Consider the following 19,430-nt stretch of genomic DNA (forward strand, 5'->3'; position numbering starts at 1 on the left):
CTGAAATGGTTTCGTTTTCCTTGATGGTGCGAATCATCCGTTTGGCTGCCAGTAGTTGTATCTCCGTGTAGCCGGCCTGTAGCCTGTTCTGTGCCCGGGCTCTCGGTCAGGTGAGTCGTAATGGCTTCAGATAGCGATGAGGGAAAGGAGCGTCTCATTGAAGACGTTAGGCCCAGTTTGCGAAAGCGCATTGTGGTGGAGCGGGTTCTAGATCAATTACATACAATCGAAGACGACCAGAAGGAGCAGATCAGACAAAAGGCCAGGAGCGCTGGCGATTTCGAGGCTGCTAATCACCTCATCTCAGCGGTCTTAAGGAAGCCTCATGCCCCTGGCTGGTTCCAAGCATTTGTGGACGCTTTGATACATTCAGGTTGTGAATATGCAGCGGACTTCATCCAGCCTGACAACCCTGTTGATCCGACAGTAGAGGCAGAAAATGATTACTGTGTCAAGCTTATTCAAATACTCTATCCCAGTCTTGTGGACATGAAGACGGAAGTGGTGAACCTCGAATGTTTTGCTAAAGAACTAATCACCCAGGATGACTTTGAGAAAGTAAGTTGTGAAGTTGAGCTGTCAAATGTATTTCTGATATGCTCTTATGGGATTGATTGATAAGCATCACATGTTCTTGATATAAAATAATAATACATTCCTTAAAATATGCATTCACAGTACAGGTGTAGTAAAAACTGTCAATACATGAATATTACTTGGTATTGTTTTTCCAGCTCTTTTGTAAAAATTGCACATTAAATGTATTTGCGGTGATTTACCACAAGATGGCAGACGAATGCACTCATTTCCTCTGCTGACAACTGCACTGCAATCTGATTGCATGACCAGTCTTTCTGTTATTGTCATATGTTATAGATTAAAACTATAACAGCAAACGAGGGGAACAGGGGTGGAGCCCGTGAGCTTCTGGGAAGTATCGTGAGAGGTCGACCTGGATGGTTTTCTCAATTTCTTGAAATTCTGCGTGTAACTGAACACAAAGACCTGTATGAGCTTACTGGAGGGTCATCTGACTGTGACAAGACAGGTGACTACAAGAAAACACAATCATTTCAGGGAATGTCATTAGGACATGTTGAGTATCTGTGTTGAGTAAGAATGATTAATCATAGTACTACCAAAGTGTGCTTTATCTCTTTTTTTATAACCCTCAGTTGGGAAACTGCCTTCGCTGAAAGATGAACCGATGGAAAGTGAAGCAGCAGCTGGAAGCCAGGATAGCCCCGAGTTTATGGTCATCAGCTCTACCAACGAGCCTCCTGAAGAGCAAGGTCTCACAGAGCTGTTTCTTTCAACAGAGTGAAAAAATATATATATTTAGATCTCAGGGATAACAGCTTACAGCAGTCCTGATTTAGTATATATTGAACATGTTAAGCCAATTAACTGAATTTGGACATTAATAATGTCTAGAAGGAAGTTTATGGTTAGGTCACCAAACATATATTTTCTCAAGTACCCTCAGTGGTGTCTCTCTATGTAGATACATTTCATTCAAGTTTTTATATGAATCTATAAAGATGGATTTTTGCTGAAACAAAGAAACAAAAGTACTGCATTTGAATATGATTTTTTCATACCCGAATTGATATATTTTCAGACCTGTACCAAGGGGTGAGCGCTAAATCCAGACAACTGCCAGACAGCGTTGAGCCCTCAACATCAGGTGGGACTGATTTACCCCTGCTCACTCTTATTTTATACTTTTGATGTTTTTTTAGGACAGTATTCACAAAGCAAGTTATGGTCCAGAAAAACACACAGTCAACATAAACCCAGAGCGAGATAAATATACGCTTTATGTGTATAAGCCGATGATATTGTAACATAAAAGTAGAAGGAGTGTGTTTTGAACATCCTGCAAGTGGAACATTTCTGCCTGCTCCACACCAAAGAATATGTTCCATGTGTGTACCATGATTAACCACACAGAGGTCAAAGAGGACAGAGCATAGCCAGCGTTTCAAAATGAAAACCATATGCTAACTATATTGCCGCATTGTAAAGGAAGGGTTTCATTTAAGTGCCTTTCTGACTCTCTGTTTACATAACAGATGATTGCCTTCAGAATAATCAAGGCAGAGTAGAGACACAAAAGAAGAGGCATGTAGACTAATGACTACTGGATATATTTAGAAAATATGAAAAAAGGAGGAAGTGTCTTTGACTCTCTAAACTTGAGATAACAGTACAGTTTGTCTCAATAGCATGACTGGCCAGAGGGTCAGGTTTAAACAGGAATTATTACTTGCAAGATTGTTCTACCAGATTGTGATACTTATGCATGTGGAACCTTTTTTCTTACTCTTCTAAGATTAATTCTACCACACTAAATCAAACTGAAAAATAGGCCTGTGGGTTTTCTGTTCTTATTGGAACGGTTTTAGACGTAGCTGGTTGTTGACTTCCAGCTCTAATAAGTTTAGCGTCTGGGATCTGTTGGTGAAACGCGGGGGGCCACACAGGCCACTGTTTACTTCCTCTTGTTGTTAAAGCTCTACCTTGCCATTGGCACAGATGCGTATTTACTCCCATGAAGTTGCTGGAAATAGCACTTTAACCTCTGGCATACCAAGGCTGACAAGGGAAATTAAAAGCTGTCTGCAGTGAAGGGAAAACTATTTCTTGGAGTTTGAATTCATAACTAGGTAGAAATGTAGAATCTGGAGTTGAAGGGAGCAAAGAAGGGGGTACATGTATATGTGCATGGTGCCTTAGTCATGTTCTATCCACTGCCTAGACAGAGCAAATGACTCATAGCCTGCCGGCGACTTAAAGTCTGACTGAAGTGGATCATAGCAAGTCTACTGTCCTTGCACTCAGGAAAATGAGACAAAATGCTGCCACGCTAGGCCACAAGAACAGGAAAAACATTGCTGAAAATTACAGGTGATAAAAATGAAACAGTCCACACAGCTCAAGAAAATCTAAAACGTTAATGAATACATGCAGATGTAAGCTGGTGCAAGGAAGTACTCTGTCTGTTTTTTTGTATTCGTTTAGGCAGTTAAATTGCCTCTTATCCCCCTTTAGCTGTGACTTCCAGCTATAGATTTGTTATGATGTTGTAAAAGGCAAGATGTTTTTCATGTATTTATTTGTACTTAAATGACGTTGATGGCCTGCTTTTGGGACACACAAACTGACATGATTTATACTTTATAGTGTTTATTTATTAACTTAGACATGATTTTATATGTGTGCCACTTACAGTAGTACTTATTCATGTGTTGTAAAGTGTTCAGAGTGTTAATTGTGGTTTAAATCAGTTGGTTTACCAATGAAAGTGAACAGTTGGAACACTCAGTGCTTATGGTTTAAATTTAGAACATATTCCATGAATTCAGTGCGTGTGCATATCATTTGGTTGGCATTTTTAATAGCTGCTTTAAGAAAAACATTCCACCGCAAGACTAAAACCACGAACAATGACAAACACAGTCGCTTCCTGCTGGTATTGCCTGTAATTGTGGGTTGCTGACATAAACTAGAAGGTTTTGTCTGTCTGACCCTCTGCTCTGAAATACAGATCCTGTAGAAGCAGCCGGAGGACCAGAAAAAGATGATATTGTTCTTCGAGATTATCAGATGAATGTGGCTGGACCTGCCTTGGAGGGGAAAAACATCATCATATGCCTCCCGACAGGAAGTGGTAAAACCAGAGTTGCCGTTTATATTACCAAAAAACATCTGGACCACAAGAGGAAAGAGGGGTGTTCAGGGAAAGTTATCATCCTGGTTAACAAGGTACAGCAACCCAAGTATTATATACCTGACTCATTACTTATCCCTTTAATGTTGACCTACTTATGTCCTTTTTCAATTCCAAAGAAAACATTCTGTCAGTCAGTCAGTCAATATACACTTGTGGGTCAGCTCACCACAAATTACATACTATAAGGTTTAGATATTCCCCTGCACTTTGGTACTACTTCACATGATTTTCTCTGCACTGGAGTGAATCACCAGCTAATCCAGATATAAAACTATTTAGTAAACAGCTTGAGAAACCGTGACGGTATGTTACTCACACTGATCATAGTGTTTAATTCTGGGAAGAACTAAATGAAACTTAACTAGGTGTGTCTTAGCAGAAAGGGAGCGTCTCACTCTGATCCTTAAACAACATAATCATCCCGATCATACCACAACTTGTGATGACAACAAAGTCATAACAGCAGTTATTGTGATTATAACAAACACACCCTAAATCCACAGGAACGTTGTATAAATGCAGATATTTCTTGTTTTCTTTTATTGAGTTATTTATTTTGGTTATTTCTTAGATTTGTAGCATGATGTCATACAGTTAAATGTGCTTTACTCTGTTGTCCTGCAGGTTCCTCTTGTTGAGCAGCATTTTAATGCAGAGTTCCAACCATTTTTGAAGCACACGTATAAAGTGGAGAGAGTCAGCGGAGACTCCCAGCTCAAAATCTCTTTCACAGAGATCGTGAAGAATAATGACGTCATCGTTTGCACAGCCCAGATCCTTGAGAATTACCTGGAGAGGGCTATCACTGGAGAGGACGAAGGGGTGGACTTGAGTGGTATGAATTTAAACTATAATTTGACAAAGAATCTTCTCACACAAGAATGTATATTACTTTTCCTTGGCTCAATCATTTATTTTTGTTTTAGTAAACTTGAGTACGCAAGCATTTAAAATGGAAATAAAGTCACAACAACACTTTTTTGAGGGGCTTTCTAAAACATTTAGTAGTGTATTGGTTTAAGCCTCGACAGATTTTGACAGGTTTTGGAATAGAAAGCCACCCGGAGGATTCATAACATCTCCCCTGATGATACCTGACAGGATCTTGTCAAAGTCTTCTGGCTCTGCTGTTCACTCTTGTTGGCACTCACCAGTCCAAGGTGGAATAGCCACCTCAGTGGAACATATGCTGTTTGTTGAAACGCCTGAGAGCATGTCCTTTTTTATTTTTTTCCAATCTCCTGCCTTCCAGGCCACACGTCTGTTCAAGCCATCAGTGTGTGGCTGATCAAATTCACATGAGAGCTTCTATCACCCACAGTACATCAAGCTGCCACTCCTCCATACTCCTTTCCTCCGGGGACACATTTGTGTCTATCTGGTTAAACTTCTACTGTTTGTGTGAATGAATATAATTCACCCCTCTCACACTTCTGTAAAAAATTACAAAAATGGGAAACAAGTTAACGCTATTTTTAAAGAGTTCATTGTGTGGCTGAAACTGCAGCGCCAGGTTCCTAGAAAAGTGCTGGTTTGTGTGGGAGGAACTCTCTTACAGAAAGTTGTTATAATCTGTGAGTAAAATTCACCTCTATTTATTTGAGAAACACAAACAAAGGACATATAAAAAGCACTGCTTGTTTTAGAAAATTGTAGTCCCATGACAGTAATGTAAGACTAAGAAATGGAGAAATGTAAATATTATTGGAAAGCAAGCAGTAATCTTGCCTAACAATATTCTTACCGAAAAACGCTTCAGAATCTCACTCACCAGTTATTTTTGTTCTTCTTTTCCTCCACGTTGCTTTTTATCCCTCTGCATTGCTGACATCACGTCTGTCCCATTCTTGTGACTGATATATCAAGCAGTGTAGGGAATTTCTTCAAATGTGGCACGTGGACACAAAGATGAACTGATAAGAATTTGGTTAACAAAGTCGCTGTGACCTTACAAAACTAAATCATTTTAATTACACACATTTCCAATAGGATCAAATGATTAAGTTATGGATGTAAACTCAAAATGTACTGGTTGGCCGAGCCATACAACAACAAGGCGATAATTCTTGTTACAACTAGACTATTTTGCATCAAGATTGTACCATTCTACTGTACAACACATTCATTAATATGCTTGGTTTTCACGTCTTCTCTTCTTGTAGATCTGACACTGATCGTGATAGATGAGTGTCACCACACTCAGAAAGGGGGAGTGTACAACCACATAATGATGCGATACCTGAAGCAGAAGCACAAGAACATAAGGCTGAAGAAGGAGCAAAAGAAGACCAAGCCCCTCCCTCAGATTCTGGGCCTGACTGCCTCACCAGGGGTCGGGGGGGCCACCAAAATGGCGAAAGCTGAGGACCACATACTGCGCGTAACTACTATACTCAGATTCCCTTAGACAGAAGCAAAGACGACATATTAGCCTATGTGTATGACATATAAACTACATGTTACATTATTATGCATCAACTATAATAATAGTAGTAAATCACCAAGGAGACCCTTTGTCTAATCACTATTTGATCATGTTTGGCAATGATCATTTGATTACATTTTACTGCTGTGTGTACATGATAAACAACATCATCTTAATTTAGTTTCACTTTTAAAAATGTTGTTCATCTTAATCGTAGCTCAGTTTCTCCACCTTAGTCATCACGGATCCTGTTCATCCAGCCAAGCTGTTTCAAATGTTCCCCTCTACGCCTGCACTCACACCGGCTGTTACAGCTGTAACACCGGCCATAACGTTTCTTGCTGCCACAAAAGTCCAAAATTGAAAACAGCCCTTTGGCTTCAACTATCCTTGACATGCATCAATGTCTGATTTTGATTAATTCCAACAATGCATGTATGTGTCTCTCTTTGATAGATTTGTGCAAACTTGGATGCTTCCAAAATCATGACAACTGACCTTGGCCAATTCAAAAGGGAGCCAAGGAAAAGCATTCAAACTGTTGAAGACAGAAAAGAGGTATTGTAGTTTGGCCTCATGGTAGCTTTTTGATACAGTATCTCTGTGAGGAATGGCATTAACACTGTTTGTGTCCTTTCAGGATCCCTTTGGTGATGTCATCAAGAACATCATGAATGCCATTCATACCCATGCCGAGCTGAATCCCACCTTTGACCTTGGCTCTCAGAGCTATGAACAGTGGGTTGTTCAAAAAGAGCGGATAGGTGAGTAAAATCTGTTGTGCTTTTATAAAAACCCTTGGCATCTACCTGGCATCTTGGATCTAAAAACTTGTCTCAATCTATTTTAGCTGCAACGGAAGAAAATCCGAAAGTGCGGGTTTGCGCAGAGCACCTCAAACAGTACAGTGAGGGCCTGAACCTCTGCAACACCATTCGCATGCGTGATGCCTTGAATTTCCTGACCGAATACCAGGAGGAAGAGAAAAAGAAAAAAAAATCACCAGATGCCGAGCTAGTCATAAAAACCACAGAAACCGAGCAATTCCTCTTCGATTTGTTTGAAGGTATTGTTGTGACTTTTTGTTTCAATACACTCATACTGTATGTCCTGGAGCATTTTAAAACAGTATTTAATCATTCTAGTTATTAATCAGAATGTTTTCTTGCTCATAGATAAAAAAGAATGGGTTTACTCATATTTGCAAATACACTATAAGGCTTAGTGCTTGTGATAGCTTAGCTTAGCATCCCTTCCCCTCTGTCTCCCTGATTTAATTCTGTCTCTACAATAAAGGCACCTGATGCCCGAAAAAGTCTTAAAGTCTTCTAAAATGATGCAAATAATTAACTACTTTTTCTTTGAAATGTGTCTTGCAGGGAAGAATGAGGGGCTGAAGCAGCTGTCAGATAAACCAGAGTTTGAAAACGACAGCCTGTCAAAACTACGAAATAAAGTCCTGCATGAGTTCACTAGCAGAGAGAAGGCCAGGGGCATCATTTTCACCAAAACCCGACGCAGTGCCATTGCTCTAAGCCAATGGATTCAGGAAAACCCCAAGTTTGCTGATGTTGGAGTGAAAGCCTACCATGTGATCGGAGCAGGAGATCAGAGCGTTGTAAAACCAATGACCTCTGTAAGTGCACATTACACAAACTGCAGCACATTTGTCTCTTCACACTTCAAATCTAATTCATACCATACCTAACCCTTTAAATACAAATGTGTGTATATTAGGCAGAGCAAAGGGATGTGTTGACCAAATTCCGCGACGGTGAAGTCAACTTGCTGATTGCCACCACAGTGGCCGAGGAAGGTTTGGACATCGCAGCGTGCAACTTTGTTATCCGATACGGCCTCGTGACCAATGAGATTGCTATGATTCAGGTCAGTGATTTCAGTGGTCAAATGAATTATAACCTGTGGTGTGTGTTGCAGATTATCACTTATATTTTCACTAGGACAGGCACCAATGAAATATTGGTGGTTGCTTACCATTGACTTTATCATAACCTTTTACAGGCTCGAGGAAGAGGAAGAGCTGAGGACAGCAGCTACACACTGGTCGATGTGAAGAACTCTGGAGTGGCCGAGAAGGAGTGTGTCAATGAGTACCGCATCACCATGATGAACAAAGCCATCGACAAAATCAGAACCTTAAAACAAGAAGACTATGACAGAAAGGTACGTCGACTTAAAACTGTGTCCTTCTTATGTCCATTCTTGAGTGCCATAGCTCAGAAAAACTTAAGGGATTTAAGTCAACTTATTTTAAATCTGGCGCAAGAAAAACGTATTGGATGATGGTGTTTAGAGGTGTGACAACAATCACAACGTTTTTGACCATAACTCAAGAATGAATATGTTAATTCATACACTCTTACACATATGCACATACAGTAGGTGCTGCTGACATAAGACCGCTCTCAGTGATGTTTTTTTTCCCTTTCCTCAGATATTCGAGTTTCAGATGCAGGCTATCATGGAGGGGAGGATGCGAATGAAAAAGAAGCAGCAACAACAAATGCAGACTGAGAAGGGTGAAGTGAAGTTTAGCTGCCGAAGCTGCAGCAAGCATGTCTGCACCGGCGAGGACATCCAGATGGTCGACGTGCACAGAGTCAATGTCTCATTAGAGTTCAGGTAATGATTACTATTCAAAGTCGACTTTTTACATTATTCTATGATATAATAACCATAGTTGGATTGATGTTCTTATGAGGAATTGTACAATGCCTGCATATCAAATGTATCCAACATCATATTAAATACTAACCTTTTTGTTTAGAAACCTGTTCATCAAGAGAGAAAACACTACTCTTCAGGAGCGGCATTGTGATTCTGAGACTGAGACCAATGAATACATAGCATGCAAAGACTGTGGACAGGTAAGTGTATTCAGCATTTTTATAAGTTTTGGGAAACACACTGTGTTGCTTTCTTTTCACTTAATATGAAGTTACAGCCTCAAGGCTGCATATTTCACTTAGAGGGACCAGTTTCGTTTTGTTTTTTTAAACTGAATAAGTGGTAAGTGGGAAATGAGACCATTTATCTGCACTTAAAAAGTGAGGAAGAAATGAGTCAGAATCCATAAGATGTAAACTAAAACCAGATGATTCCATATCTTTTCATTCAAGGCCAGGACTGCCACATGTTCTCTGGTCGCCATTTTCCTCCCAAATTCTATTTCAGCTGAGAGCACAAATGGCATTTAGTGCAAATGTAAAAACCATCTAAAATATGCTAGTATACATGCTGTATTCTACCATATCATCCCCTTCATGTTAGAAAACCTGATTTCTGTTGTAGAGATGGGGTTCCATGATGCTCTACCGAGGAATCGATTGCCCCTCCCTTCACGTGAAAAACTTTGTGGTGACGTTCAACGGTAAGAAGAAGACCAAATGCACCAGTTGGAGTGACCTCAAAATGAAGTTTCCTGACTTTAACTACAGTGAATATGCGGGCCAGTTGGGAGAATGCTCAGACGAAGATGACTGACTGAATCACAACTGTGCACACTCGGTAATTCTCACAAAAGCATATAGTATCTTCTCTTTAGCTTGGACAGCATGAGTTGCTGTACCTTTACACTGCAATGTTTCCTGAAGTATCTGATAACTGATAGTGGGGAATGTAAGCATGTGCTGCAAAGCATTAACAATATTTGTATCATTTTTTGGGGAAAAGGCTTATTCACATTATGTAAGATTGTCAAAATATACATTTTTCATTGGTGTTGTTTGGGTATTATTTGCTTTATGTTGATATAACTGTTACTGAAATAACAAGCAATTACAAAATGTGTGTTCATTTAATCGGCATCACTGATGCAAAATGAAAAAAATAAATGTCCTCTCAAACCCCTGTGGTCTCATGAGATTGCAGCCGCTGAGCCTGTGATAGCCCCTCAGAGCCCACCTGTCACATAAATGCAGATAAACAGGTGCTGCTGATTCTCCATGAAATCCAACTGTTGAGCCAGTCACAGCGGCTATTTTTAGAACCATTTCTAAATAATGTTTCCTCATACAGAAAGTCACCTGTGTGTCTGACTGTCTGAGGAATGCTTCTCAGTTGTCTGTATTATCAATCAATAAAGGTGTGTCCACTCTCTGGCTTGTACTTTCACTTTTTCATTACATGTGCTGAATTATAAAGCTTGTAAACACTATATAGTTGTTTTCCCAAGTGGTAGAAAATATGTAGCTGTAGCTGACTCCTGCTCTCTCAGATTTGTGGAGGGAATGACTTGCGCCCTTGGTGAAAAAGCCACTTCCTAAATACCAGCAAGTTGTGCGCTCTTGGAAAGTTGTGCAGGCTGCAGACTTCAGGGAGGCATCTCTGCTGTCGGACTCCTCTCAGGAATGCAGCGGGAAGTGTGAGGAGTAGGACGGAGCTCCCTTTTCTCATGTTGCCAAATTTAGTGTAAAACCATTGTTTCGGGCGTTTGGCTGTGAGAGTATGTTGACCAGGCTGCTTTTCCAAGACTTTAAACTTCACACCATCGACCTTCAAGGATTATTAAAGACTGAGAGCTTCGCGGCGACTACTTCTGCATCATGGTCAGTAAAGGATTTATCAGCTTAAATAGTGAGGAAATACAAATGACATTAGTAAATGGACATTAAGCTACTTATTATTGACAGTATGCAGCTCACTTAATAGACTACAATAGGAGAATCTGCAGCGTCAGCGTGTTTTGTGAGATTTCCAGCAGCAGTTTGTGAAACTTTGTGTCACCTTCACAGGGCTGCAACAAGATGCTGTGGGCTGTGGTGGGGGCTGCTGTCGTCATCACGTTAATAACGATCCCAGCCGTTTATTTCAGCAGTAAGTTAATGCTCAGGCCTGTCTGTGCTTTTCTTCCAATCTGCGTGTCTGTGCAGCCTATTTGAAGCTAACCAAAAACAGCTGTGAACGCTAATTTCCAAATCAACTATTACAATGTGTCTGCACTTGATTGGTCCATTTCAAGTAGATTTGTTCTGGTTTTGAGAGTTTTCGTGGTCTAAATGAGTTCATTTCTTTGTTTTCTGTTTGTTTTCTTTCATTGACAAACTTGTAAGTCAATGGGGATAAGGATATCATTCATAAACTATGTCTAATGAGGATTGACAGTGTAATAGACTGCTGTTGGAAGTCATAGCGCCACCTCGTGTCAACGGTTTTCATTTGTAACAAAGATCAACATTTTAGATTGTTGCAGTCGTGAGAAGCACACTCCAGTAGGCTTCAATTTACCAGAGGTGGGAGCAGTACTCAGCTGCATTCAAAAGCTTACTCAAGTAAAAGTACAAAAGTATTAACATAAACAAAATACTTGTATCAAAAGTAAAATTACTTATTACACAGATCTGTCCATTTCAGAATAATATATATTATATGTCTTGATCATAGTTAGTGATGAAAAGTGTTATCAAAGCTGGTAAAGGTGCAGCTAGTTTTAATGACTTTGTATACTGCTTGTGATTTGAATCCAGGTGTAACTAAAGTCTAATTTAAGTGTTGATTATATTTCACATCATTCATCCAAATCTGCAAAGTAACTAAAGGTATTACATAGATTTTGTTGAGTAAAAGTACACGATTTACCTCTGAATTGTAGTGGAGAAGAACTGCAAAGTAGCAAAAAATGGAAATACTCAAGTCAAGTACAAGTATCTCAAAATTGTACAGTACTTGAGTCAATGTACTTAGTTACTTCCCACCTCTGCAATTTACAAATACCAGTAGGCCTACTCAGCTTCAGTATTTTAATTTAATGCTACTTTGAGTATTTGGTGCTAATACTTGTTTACTTTTGCTGGAGTAATGTTTTAAAGGCAGGGCTTTTATTTGTAATAGTTACATTTAAATATTGAAAGTCTGAGTCTGATCACTTCCTTCACAACTGGACTCCTGATACTGTTATTGGCGTGAGCCCTCATGCAGCATGTGTATCATTTCAGAATCTGACGGAGCCAAAAAGCCCTTCTCCTTTGACGATTACTTCAACGACACCATTAGGTGGAAATCCTACAATTTGTATTGGATATCAGGTATCATAAACAGTCAATCATATATTTAACATACAGTAAATTGTTATTTTGGAAAATAATATTTAAAAAAATGTGTGTACAAACCTCTCACAAGCATATTTATTTTCTTTTATTTCTGCAGACAAGGAATATCTGCATAAAACAAGAGATGGGAATATCTTTCTCCATAATGCTGAAACAAATACGGAGTCCCTTTATTTGAGCAATTCAACCTTTGTAATATACTTTGATTTTCAAATGTAAACATTTTGTAACAATGAACCCTGTTCATTCAAAAATAATCATTCATATTTTATAAAAATGTTCCTAAATTGTGTTGATTATAGACTCAAGTGGATGCCACAGATTACATGTTGTCGGGTGATTATAAATACATCGCTTTTGAAAGCAATTTCACAAAGGTAAAAAACTTCTAATCGATGTTCCCCAGTTTGTTCACCAGAGTTTTTACACAAGCTTGTCTTTTTAGGAGGTCCTTAAATGTAATCGTCATAAAAAAGAATCCTGATGATAAATATCTGAAAACTAGTTTTTTGTTTGAACTCCAACAGAAATGGAGACATTCATACACAGCGTCTTACTCCATCTATAACAGGGAGAGTTCGTAAGTGGTTGTTTTATTGAGAGATACAGTATTTCATCTTACAATATGGAAAAATATATCAGAACAATACTTATAGGATGTGGTTTAATTTAGTATCACCCTTAATTGTTTCCATATCTTTCCAGGACATTTGTTACACCTGTCAATCATCCAACTATTGTGCAGTTCTTTGCCTTCGCCCCAACAGGAAACAAATATGTAAGTAAACTATTTCTTCAAGTTGCTTTCTGTGTCCTTTACATTCAGTTGAAATGAACAAAATGACTGCTGTTTCCACATGACTGCCCTAGTATGTGAGGAAAAATGGGAAAGGAAAAAAAAACATTAGACTATTGTAGAAAGTATATTTGATGAAGTAAAGCTGTGAGTATGGGTGTGTACTTTATTTGTAATCATCAACTACATTTTGCAGGCCTACGTGTCAGACTATAATGTTTTTTTCAAATCCGACATCACTGCTGAAGTTGTACAAGTCACGAACAATGGGAAAAAGAATGAGATCCTGAATGGTGTCCCTGACTGGGTATATGAGGGTAAGTTCCTTTCACTTTCCTTCATACTGTATGTGTCTCTATATGGAGGAAGCTTACACATGTTATTTTTCTCCTTCTATTTCAGAGGAAGTGTTTGCATCAAACGGGGCATTATGGTGGTCATCAACTGGAAAATTCTTGGCGTATGCAGAGTTTAATGATACAGATGTTCACAAAGTGGAGTTCTCGTGGTATGGGGCTGCGCAGTATCCTGAAACAGTGGCTTTCCCATACCCGAAGGTGGGGGTTTCATGCAGTATTCTGATATGTCAATATTTAGTTAAAGGTCACCTAGTATGCAAAATCCACTTTTTAATATATTTTATACATAAACATGTGTCCCCTCTGTGTAAAGAGATTCTGAAAGTTTCAGGAAAAAAGATTCGCTCGCTTTTTGTCCTGATCCATTTATATAAAAACCTGTCTGAAAATGAGCTTATCAGATTTTGGCCACTTTATGATGTCATAACGATTTTTTGGATTGTGTAACCATTAGCCAATAACCAGCCAAGGTAACCCCCGCCCACCTTATCACCTGAATCTCCTCCTAGAGCACCATTGTGTTCTTTTTAACCAAATATCTCTCAGAGGGGTGTGGGGAGTGGCTCCTTAGTTTCATCTAAAGTAACAGACAGAGAATCAGCACTTTTGAAACAGGGCTGAAACAGAGGGGTTTATGGGATGCTACAATGCATGATCTGTTTGGTATTTCGATTCAAACACTTCAGAGACTTGTTTTGTATATATCTGAGACCTATAATATATTGATGAAAAGCAGTATAATAGGGGACCTTTAAAGGCAGTTCTCTGTTTAAATGGTCCATAACTTATCTTCCTGACACTCTCATGTTATATTTTGTTTATCAAGAGTTTAACATTTGATGTTTTTGTTGCAGGCTGGCTCTCCCCTTACCAAGGTGAAATTGTTTGTGGTTGATGCCACAAATCCATCCATCCGCACGCAGGTGGTTGCCCCCGCTTCTGTATCTTCTGGGTCTGTATATTCTTCAGTTCATAGCATCACTTAAACAGCACTGAAAATAGAAGCAAATACAATATCCTCATTGCCATCCTTACCTTGTCACTTTCTGTTTCCTTTGCTCAGTGATCACATGTTGTGCTCAGTGACCTGGGTTACAGACGGGCGCGTGGCTGTGCAGTGGGTCACAAGGAAACAGAATTACGTGGTTGTACAGATCTATGACTTTGACGGAAGCAGCTGGCAAGAAAAACAGGTAGCTGTCACTCTGCTTCTCTGAATCACAACCAACGTGTTGACTTCAGGGTCATGTGAGGAAATTATAATTAACTGCAATAAATGTCTCTGCTCTCTATAGAAATTTGAGCAAACAAGCAAGACAGGATGGGTCGGCCATGTAAGTTTCCAGAAAGTATCCACCAAAATGAATTGGATTTGCTGTTTATGTTTACTAAATATTACCTTTTTTTTTAGTACGTGCCCTTACCACTTTTCTTTGCTGATGATAAAATCAGTTTCTACAAAGTGATGAGTGACGCTCAGGGCTACAAACATATTCATTTTGTGAAAGATGTAAGTATATTTGAATTACATACACATTCAAAATATACTGCACAGTAAGTCATCATGTCTTCTGAGTTGAGTGTCATATTCCCTCATTGTGTGAAGGGCAAAGCGACACCTATTACCTCTGGGAAGTGGGAAGTCATCTACATATCCAAATTAACAAAAGACGCCATGTAAGTGATGATGCCATACATTTCTGGCAAAACTGCATAGCATGATATTAATTCAATATACCTAAATCTGACTTTAACTTCAACTCTTTTCAACAGATATTTTATTAGTAATCAGAACCAAGGAATACCCGTGAAGAGAGACGTGTACAAGTAAGGAATTAGTGTTATATGTGTGATTTAATCTTGAATTCAAGGAATACTAGCAGACACATTAGCTAATTGACCGACATGAGCTGTTTGTTTATCAGGGTTTTGATTGGAGGCAGCCCTTCTACTCCTCAGTGTCTCTCATGCGGCCTACATAAGGACAGGTGTCAGTACAACTCTGCTTACTTCAGCTTTGACGCCTCTTTCTACCGACTGGACTGCTACGGTCAGTTACCCAACAACATTTCCTCTTAAGCAATAACTCATTCACACTCAATGTGTTGGAGTTATTTGGTGGGCAGCAGCTGTGATCTGAGACTGCTGAAGTCATACAGATGATTTGATGTATAATCATCTGTTTGTGTATTTTCTATTCTTGTCTTCACCAGGACCTGGGTTGCCCCTCTACTCGCTGGTGGACAACAGGGGCTCCGGTGCAGGTCCGTAGACGTATTGTTGCCCATTGTTGAATTCCTTAAAGCAATTGTATCACTTTACAGTTAAGTTATATTGTCATCTGACTTTGTGTAACTCACAAATTTGCAAAGACGGAGATTCATGATTATTTCTTTATGCTTATTATTCATGAAATAACACTGTACTCATTAAATATATTTATAATTATAAACCGGATCAGGTTCTGGTCTTGTAGAGTAACAACAAAATGACACACATCTGTTTTTCATTGTTAATGCTACTCTCAGTGTCAATTCTTCATATCTTACAACCCTATATCTAGACAAGTTCTACGTTGTAAAAGGAGAAATATTTTTGATATTCGATTTTGAATAAGGTTTTTTTGCACATCAGTCAATTTTAGTATGACATTAGCCATTCAACTATCTTTTTCAGAGCTCTCTGTTCTTGAGGAGAATAAGGGACTGGAAAATATTCTGTCAGAATTCCAAATGCCAACAATGAAGTATGGCACGCTGAAGATTGCGGGATATGGTGAGACGATACTTTACATTTCCATTTGTCTGTTTTTTCCACACATAGAAAAAAAAATATATAAATATATATTCATACTTTTTTGTGTAGCTTTTAAGATTCCTCGTTAAAGTTGCTTGAGCTTCATATTGGACCATGAGTGGTTTACAAACCATAAGTAGTGAAGAAAATCATGCTTGTGCGAACACATCTTAAAAAATGTAAAGGGAGAACAGAGAAATTGTAGTCTTCTAGTGTCTCTCTCCGAACATGCACAGTGAAACACCAAGTGAAGACCTTCAATAAATAAAATATTTATCATGCGGGAGGATACTGTATACTGTATATGAGGTTTTACTTTTAAAGAGTGACTGTACTGGTGATAAGTATTGAAGTATTTAGTTGTAACTGTTCGACATTCTCGACCAAAAACATTCATATTTATGACATTTAATGGATAGGACACTTTATATTTGAAACATATGTTTGTCTTTTTTTAAATGTCACAACTTTTTTTCACCTGACAGATCTTTGGTATCAAATGATGTTACCACCAAATTTCAAGAAGTCTAAAAAATATCCTCTTCTCATTGATGTGTAAGTTAAAACACTCAATGCTCCATACCAATATAATTCATTGGAAATTTAGAATACAGAATAATTGATGATAAAATGCTGACCTGTGCAGGTATGGGGGGCCCTGTAGTCAGCGGGTGGACTATCGCTTCAAGCTGAACTGGGGCACGTACCTCTCCAGCTCACACGGCATCATCGTCGCCAGCTTTGATGGAAGGGGAAGCGGTTACCAAGGAGACGAAATAATGCATTCAATCTACAAGCGCCTTGGGACGTACGAAGTGGAAGATCAGATATCAGCTGTGAGGTAAAGTGTGTCCAAACATTCAATCACCTCATGTTATATCATATACACTGTAAGGTGATCTCATTTGGTGGCTGATTAGTGATGTCATTTGTTCATAAAGAATGTATAACAAAGGTTTGGTTGAATGGATATCCAAATACATGTCCAGAGTCTGCTGTTTTTGTTACCTAATAAATGATTTGTGTGTTGTAGGAAATTCATCGACATGGGTTTTATTGACAAACAGAGAATAGCAATATGGGGCTGGGTAAGCCGCTATATTTATTTTTCATTGACCTGAAATGTAATCCAATGTCTTTTGAATTTAATAAATGTCATCGACTCTTACCTTCAGTCCTATGGTGGTTACGTCACCTCAATGGCCTTGGGTGCTGGAACTGGAGTCTTCAAGTGTGGAATAGCAGTTGCCCCCGTGGCAAAGTGGGAATATTATGGTTGGTGTACAAAGCACTATATTCCTCTTTTCACGTCATTACCACAGCGTAATTTAAAGAGTACTTAACTGATTTAGCATCACATTTTTATAACATCATTCAAAAAGTAAAAATCATGGAGCAGCACCAGAGATATCATCTTTTCGTCCCATGAAACATTTTCCCTCGGCAAAACCTGGTCATTATTTTATCCACAAAGCAGCCCCACCACCAACAGTTTGACTAGAGATTGGGATGTGTTTGCTAGTGCTAGCTACCGTAGCCTCTTGCCTCTTTAGCCCCAACCAACACACACTCTAGTGACAAGACTTCAATGTGTAGATTCCTTTGAGATTCAAATGTCTATTTAAACTCTGAATCATATTATTGAATTGTTTATTTTGCAGATGCAGTGTACACTGAACGCTACATGGGGATGCCTGCAGATAATTCAGACTCCTATGAAGTACATTTCACACGAGTCAGCATAATCACTATGTTTTTTTTGGCTTGAGTGTGTTTATAAAAGCAACATTTTCATTATTTCTACAGAATTCTACAGTGACAGCTAGAGCAAAGAACTTCAAAACTGTAGACTATCTTCTGGTTCATGGCACAGCAGATGGTACGTTTCATCCAAATACTCTTTTCTACAGCTTCTGAGCATGTGATAACACTATTTCTCAACAGTGTACACACTAAAGCCTTGCCCGAATGGACCCTTTTAGCCTTGAGCTTTGGTGTTAAGTCACGTATTGAAAGCACTGTCTTTCCTGTAGATAATGTCCATTTCCAGCAGGCAGCACAGATCTCCAAAGCTCTGGTGGAGGAGGAAGTGGACTTTGAGGCGATGGTAAATATTGGCTCAGTGAAGTGAGAAGTATTGACTTAATGGTGTTGAGAAATAACGGCCATGTGGTATTTTACAAAGTATATGCACTCATCTGATTCTCCCGTTGATTTCAGTGGTACACTAACAAGGACCACGGACTTAGAGGATCAGCCCACCATCATACATACAACCTCATGAGCCACTTCCTGCAGAAATGCCTTGTTAAGCGCAAATAAATGTGAAAAATGTGACAGCATTTATGGTGACAAGACTTTCTTATTTCTAATGTTTTTTTTATTTTATTGTATTGATATTCTGAAATGTCAGGTCAAACTATGTACATTTGTTTTTGTATGTGCAATGGATGTTTGATTGCTCATACAGTACATGAGCATTCGTATTTTATGTGGACTTAGGGAACATTTTTCTGAATATCTGATATTATAAACATTGTTAAAGCCTTTGCATGCATTCATAGTTGAAATTAGGCTTTTTTTTATGTGAATATGATGTCATCCAATATATTTGTTTAAATATGCATTCATGTTCTGTTGAATAAACATTGTTTTATATAACAGTTTCATTAGTTGGATTTTTCTCTCGATCACATGATTTAGTCACATAATCTTCCTATTTTACACATATACTACAATTCAAAAATAATTGTATTGTCTCTCTGAATCAGAATCAGAATCAGAATACCTTTATTAGTCCCACAGAGGGAAAATGTACATTGCTAAAGCAGAAAAGAGACAGCTTCATTTTACACAACTTACAAAAAACACATCCTGTAACAGTTCTGAGGATTTAGCAGCCAGGTATATATTGAACAGTTATTAACGGCATATATATATATATATTGCACATAAATCAACGCCAGACATGTTTTAGTTTAATCTTGTCAATTTTTCCATCAAGTTTTAAAGATAATTTCTCATTCAAGAGAAATCCAGGATTTCCTTAAAAATAAAAGCTTTGCTGTCTGCACATGATTAACACAAAAATAGATTGTTCCCCACACTAAGAGAGAAAAAGTCATTTGAACACATTTCGATGCCAGTATTTGTCAGGGTAGAGGTCATGTTTGATTGTGACACCTGAAGTAGCAGCTTTTACCACAAAGTCAAATACGTTCAGTGGACTGAGAGGGAAGCTGACTAATGG

General features: G+C 38.7%; 2 protein-coding genes across 2 annotated transcripts; both read left to right on the plus strand.

Moving 5' to 3' along the window:
- Positions 1-24: 24 nt before the first annotated feature.
- Positions 25-10,280, plus strand: ifih1 (interferon induced with helicase C domain 1). The gene is made up of 16 exons (XM_034134463.1): positions 25-558; positions 877-1,048; positions 1,176-1,292; positions 1,622-1,687; positions 3,551-3,768; positions 4,361-4,571; positions 5,899-6,116; positions 6,618-6,719; positions 6,802-6,925; positions 7,012-7,227; positions 7,541-7,797; positions 7,899-8,048; positions 8,184-8,345; positions 8,617-8,804; positions 8,950-9,049; positions 9,474-10,280. Exons 1-16 carry the CDS (start codon positions 121-123, stop codon positions 9,663-9,665), a joined length of 2,931 nt encoding a protein of 976 aa, XP_033990354.1. The 5' UTR covers positions 25-120; the 3' UTR covers positions 9,666-10,280.
- A 44-nt stretch (positions 10,281-10,324) lies between these two features.
- On the plus strand, positions 10,325-18,841 carry fap (fibroblast activation protein, alpha). The gene is made up of 26 exons (XM_034134465.1): positions 10,325-10,729; positions 10,916-10,997; positions 12,116-12,205; positions 12,327-12,421; positions 12,532-12,606; positions 12,757-12,809; positions 12,935-13,007; positions 13,222-13,342; positions 13,428-13,582; positions 14,239-14,336; positions 14,448-14,577; positions 14,680-14,718; positions 14,796-14,894; positions 14,991-15,061; positions 15,158-15,211; positions 15,310-15,434; positions 15,598-15,648; positions 16,061-16,159; positions 16,666-16,735; positions 16,827-17,021; positions 17,214-17,268; positions 17,356-17,455; positions 17,842-17,900; positions 17,987-18,059; positions 18,214-18,287; positions 18,401-18,841. Exons 1-26 carry the CDS (start codon positions 10,727-10,729, stop codon positions 18,500-18,502), a joined length of 2,241 nt encoding a protein of 746 aa, XP_033990356.1. The 5' UTR covers positions 10,325-10,726; the 3' UTR covers positions 18,503-18,841.
- Positions 18,842-19,430: the final 589 nt, after the last annotated feature.

Source organism: Trematomus bernacchii, unplaced genomic scaffold (genome assembly GCF_902827165.1).
Source record: "Trematomus bernacchii unplaced genomic scaffold, fTreBer1.1, whole genome shotgun sequence".
NCBI lineage: Eukaryota > Metazoa > Chordata > Actinopteri > Perciformes > Nototheniidae > Trematomus > Trematomus bernacchii.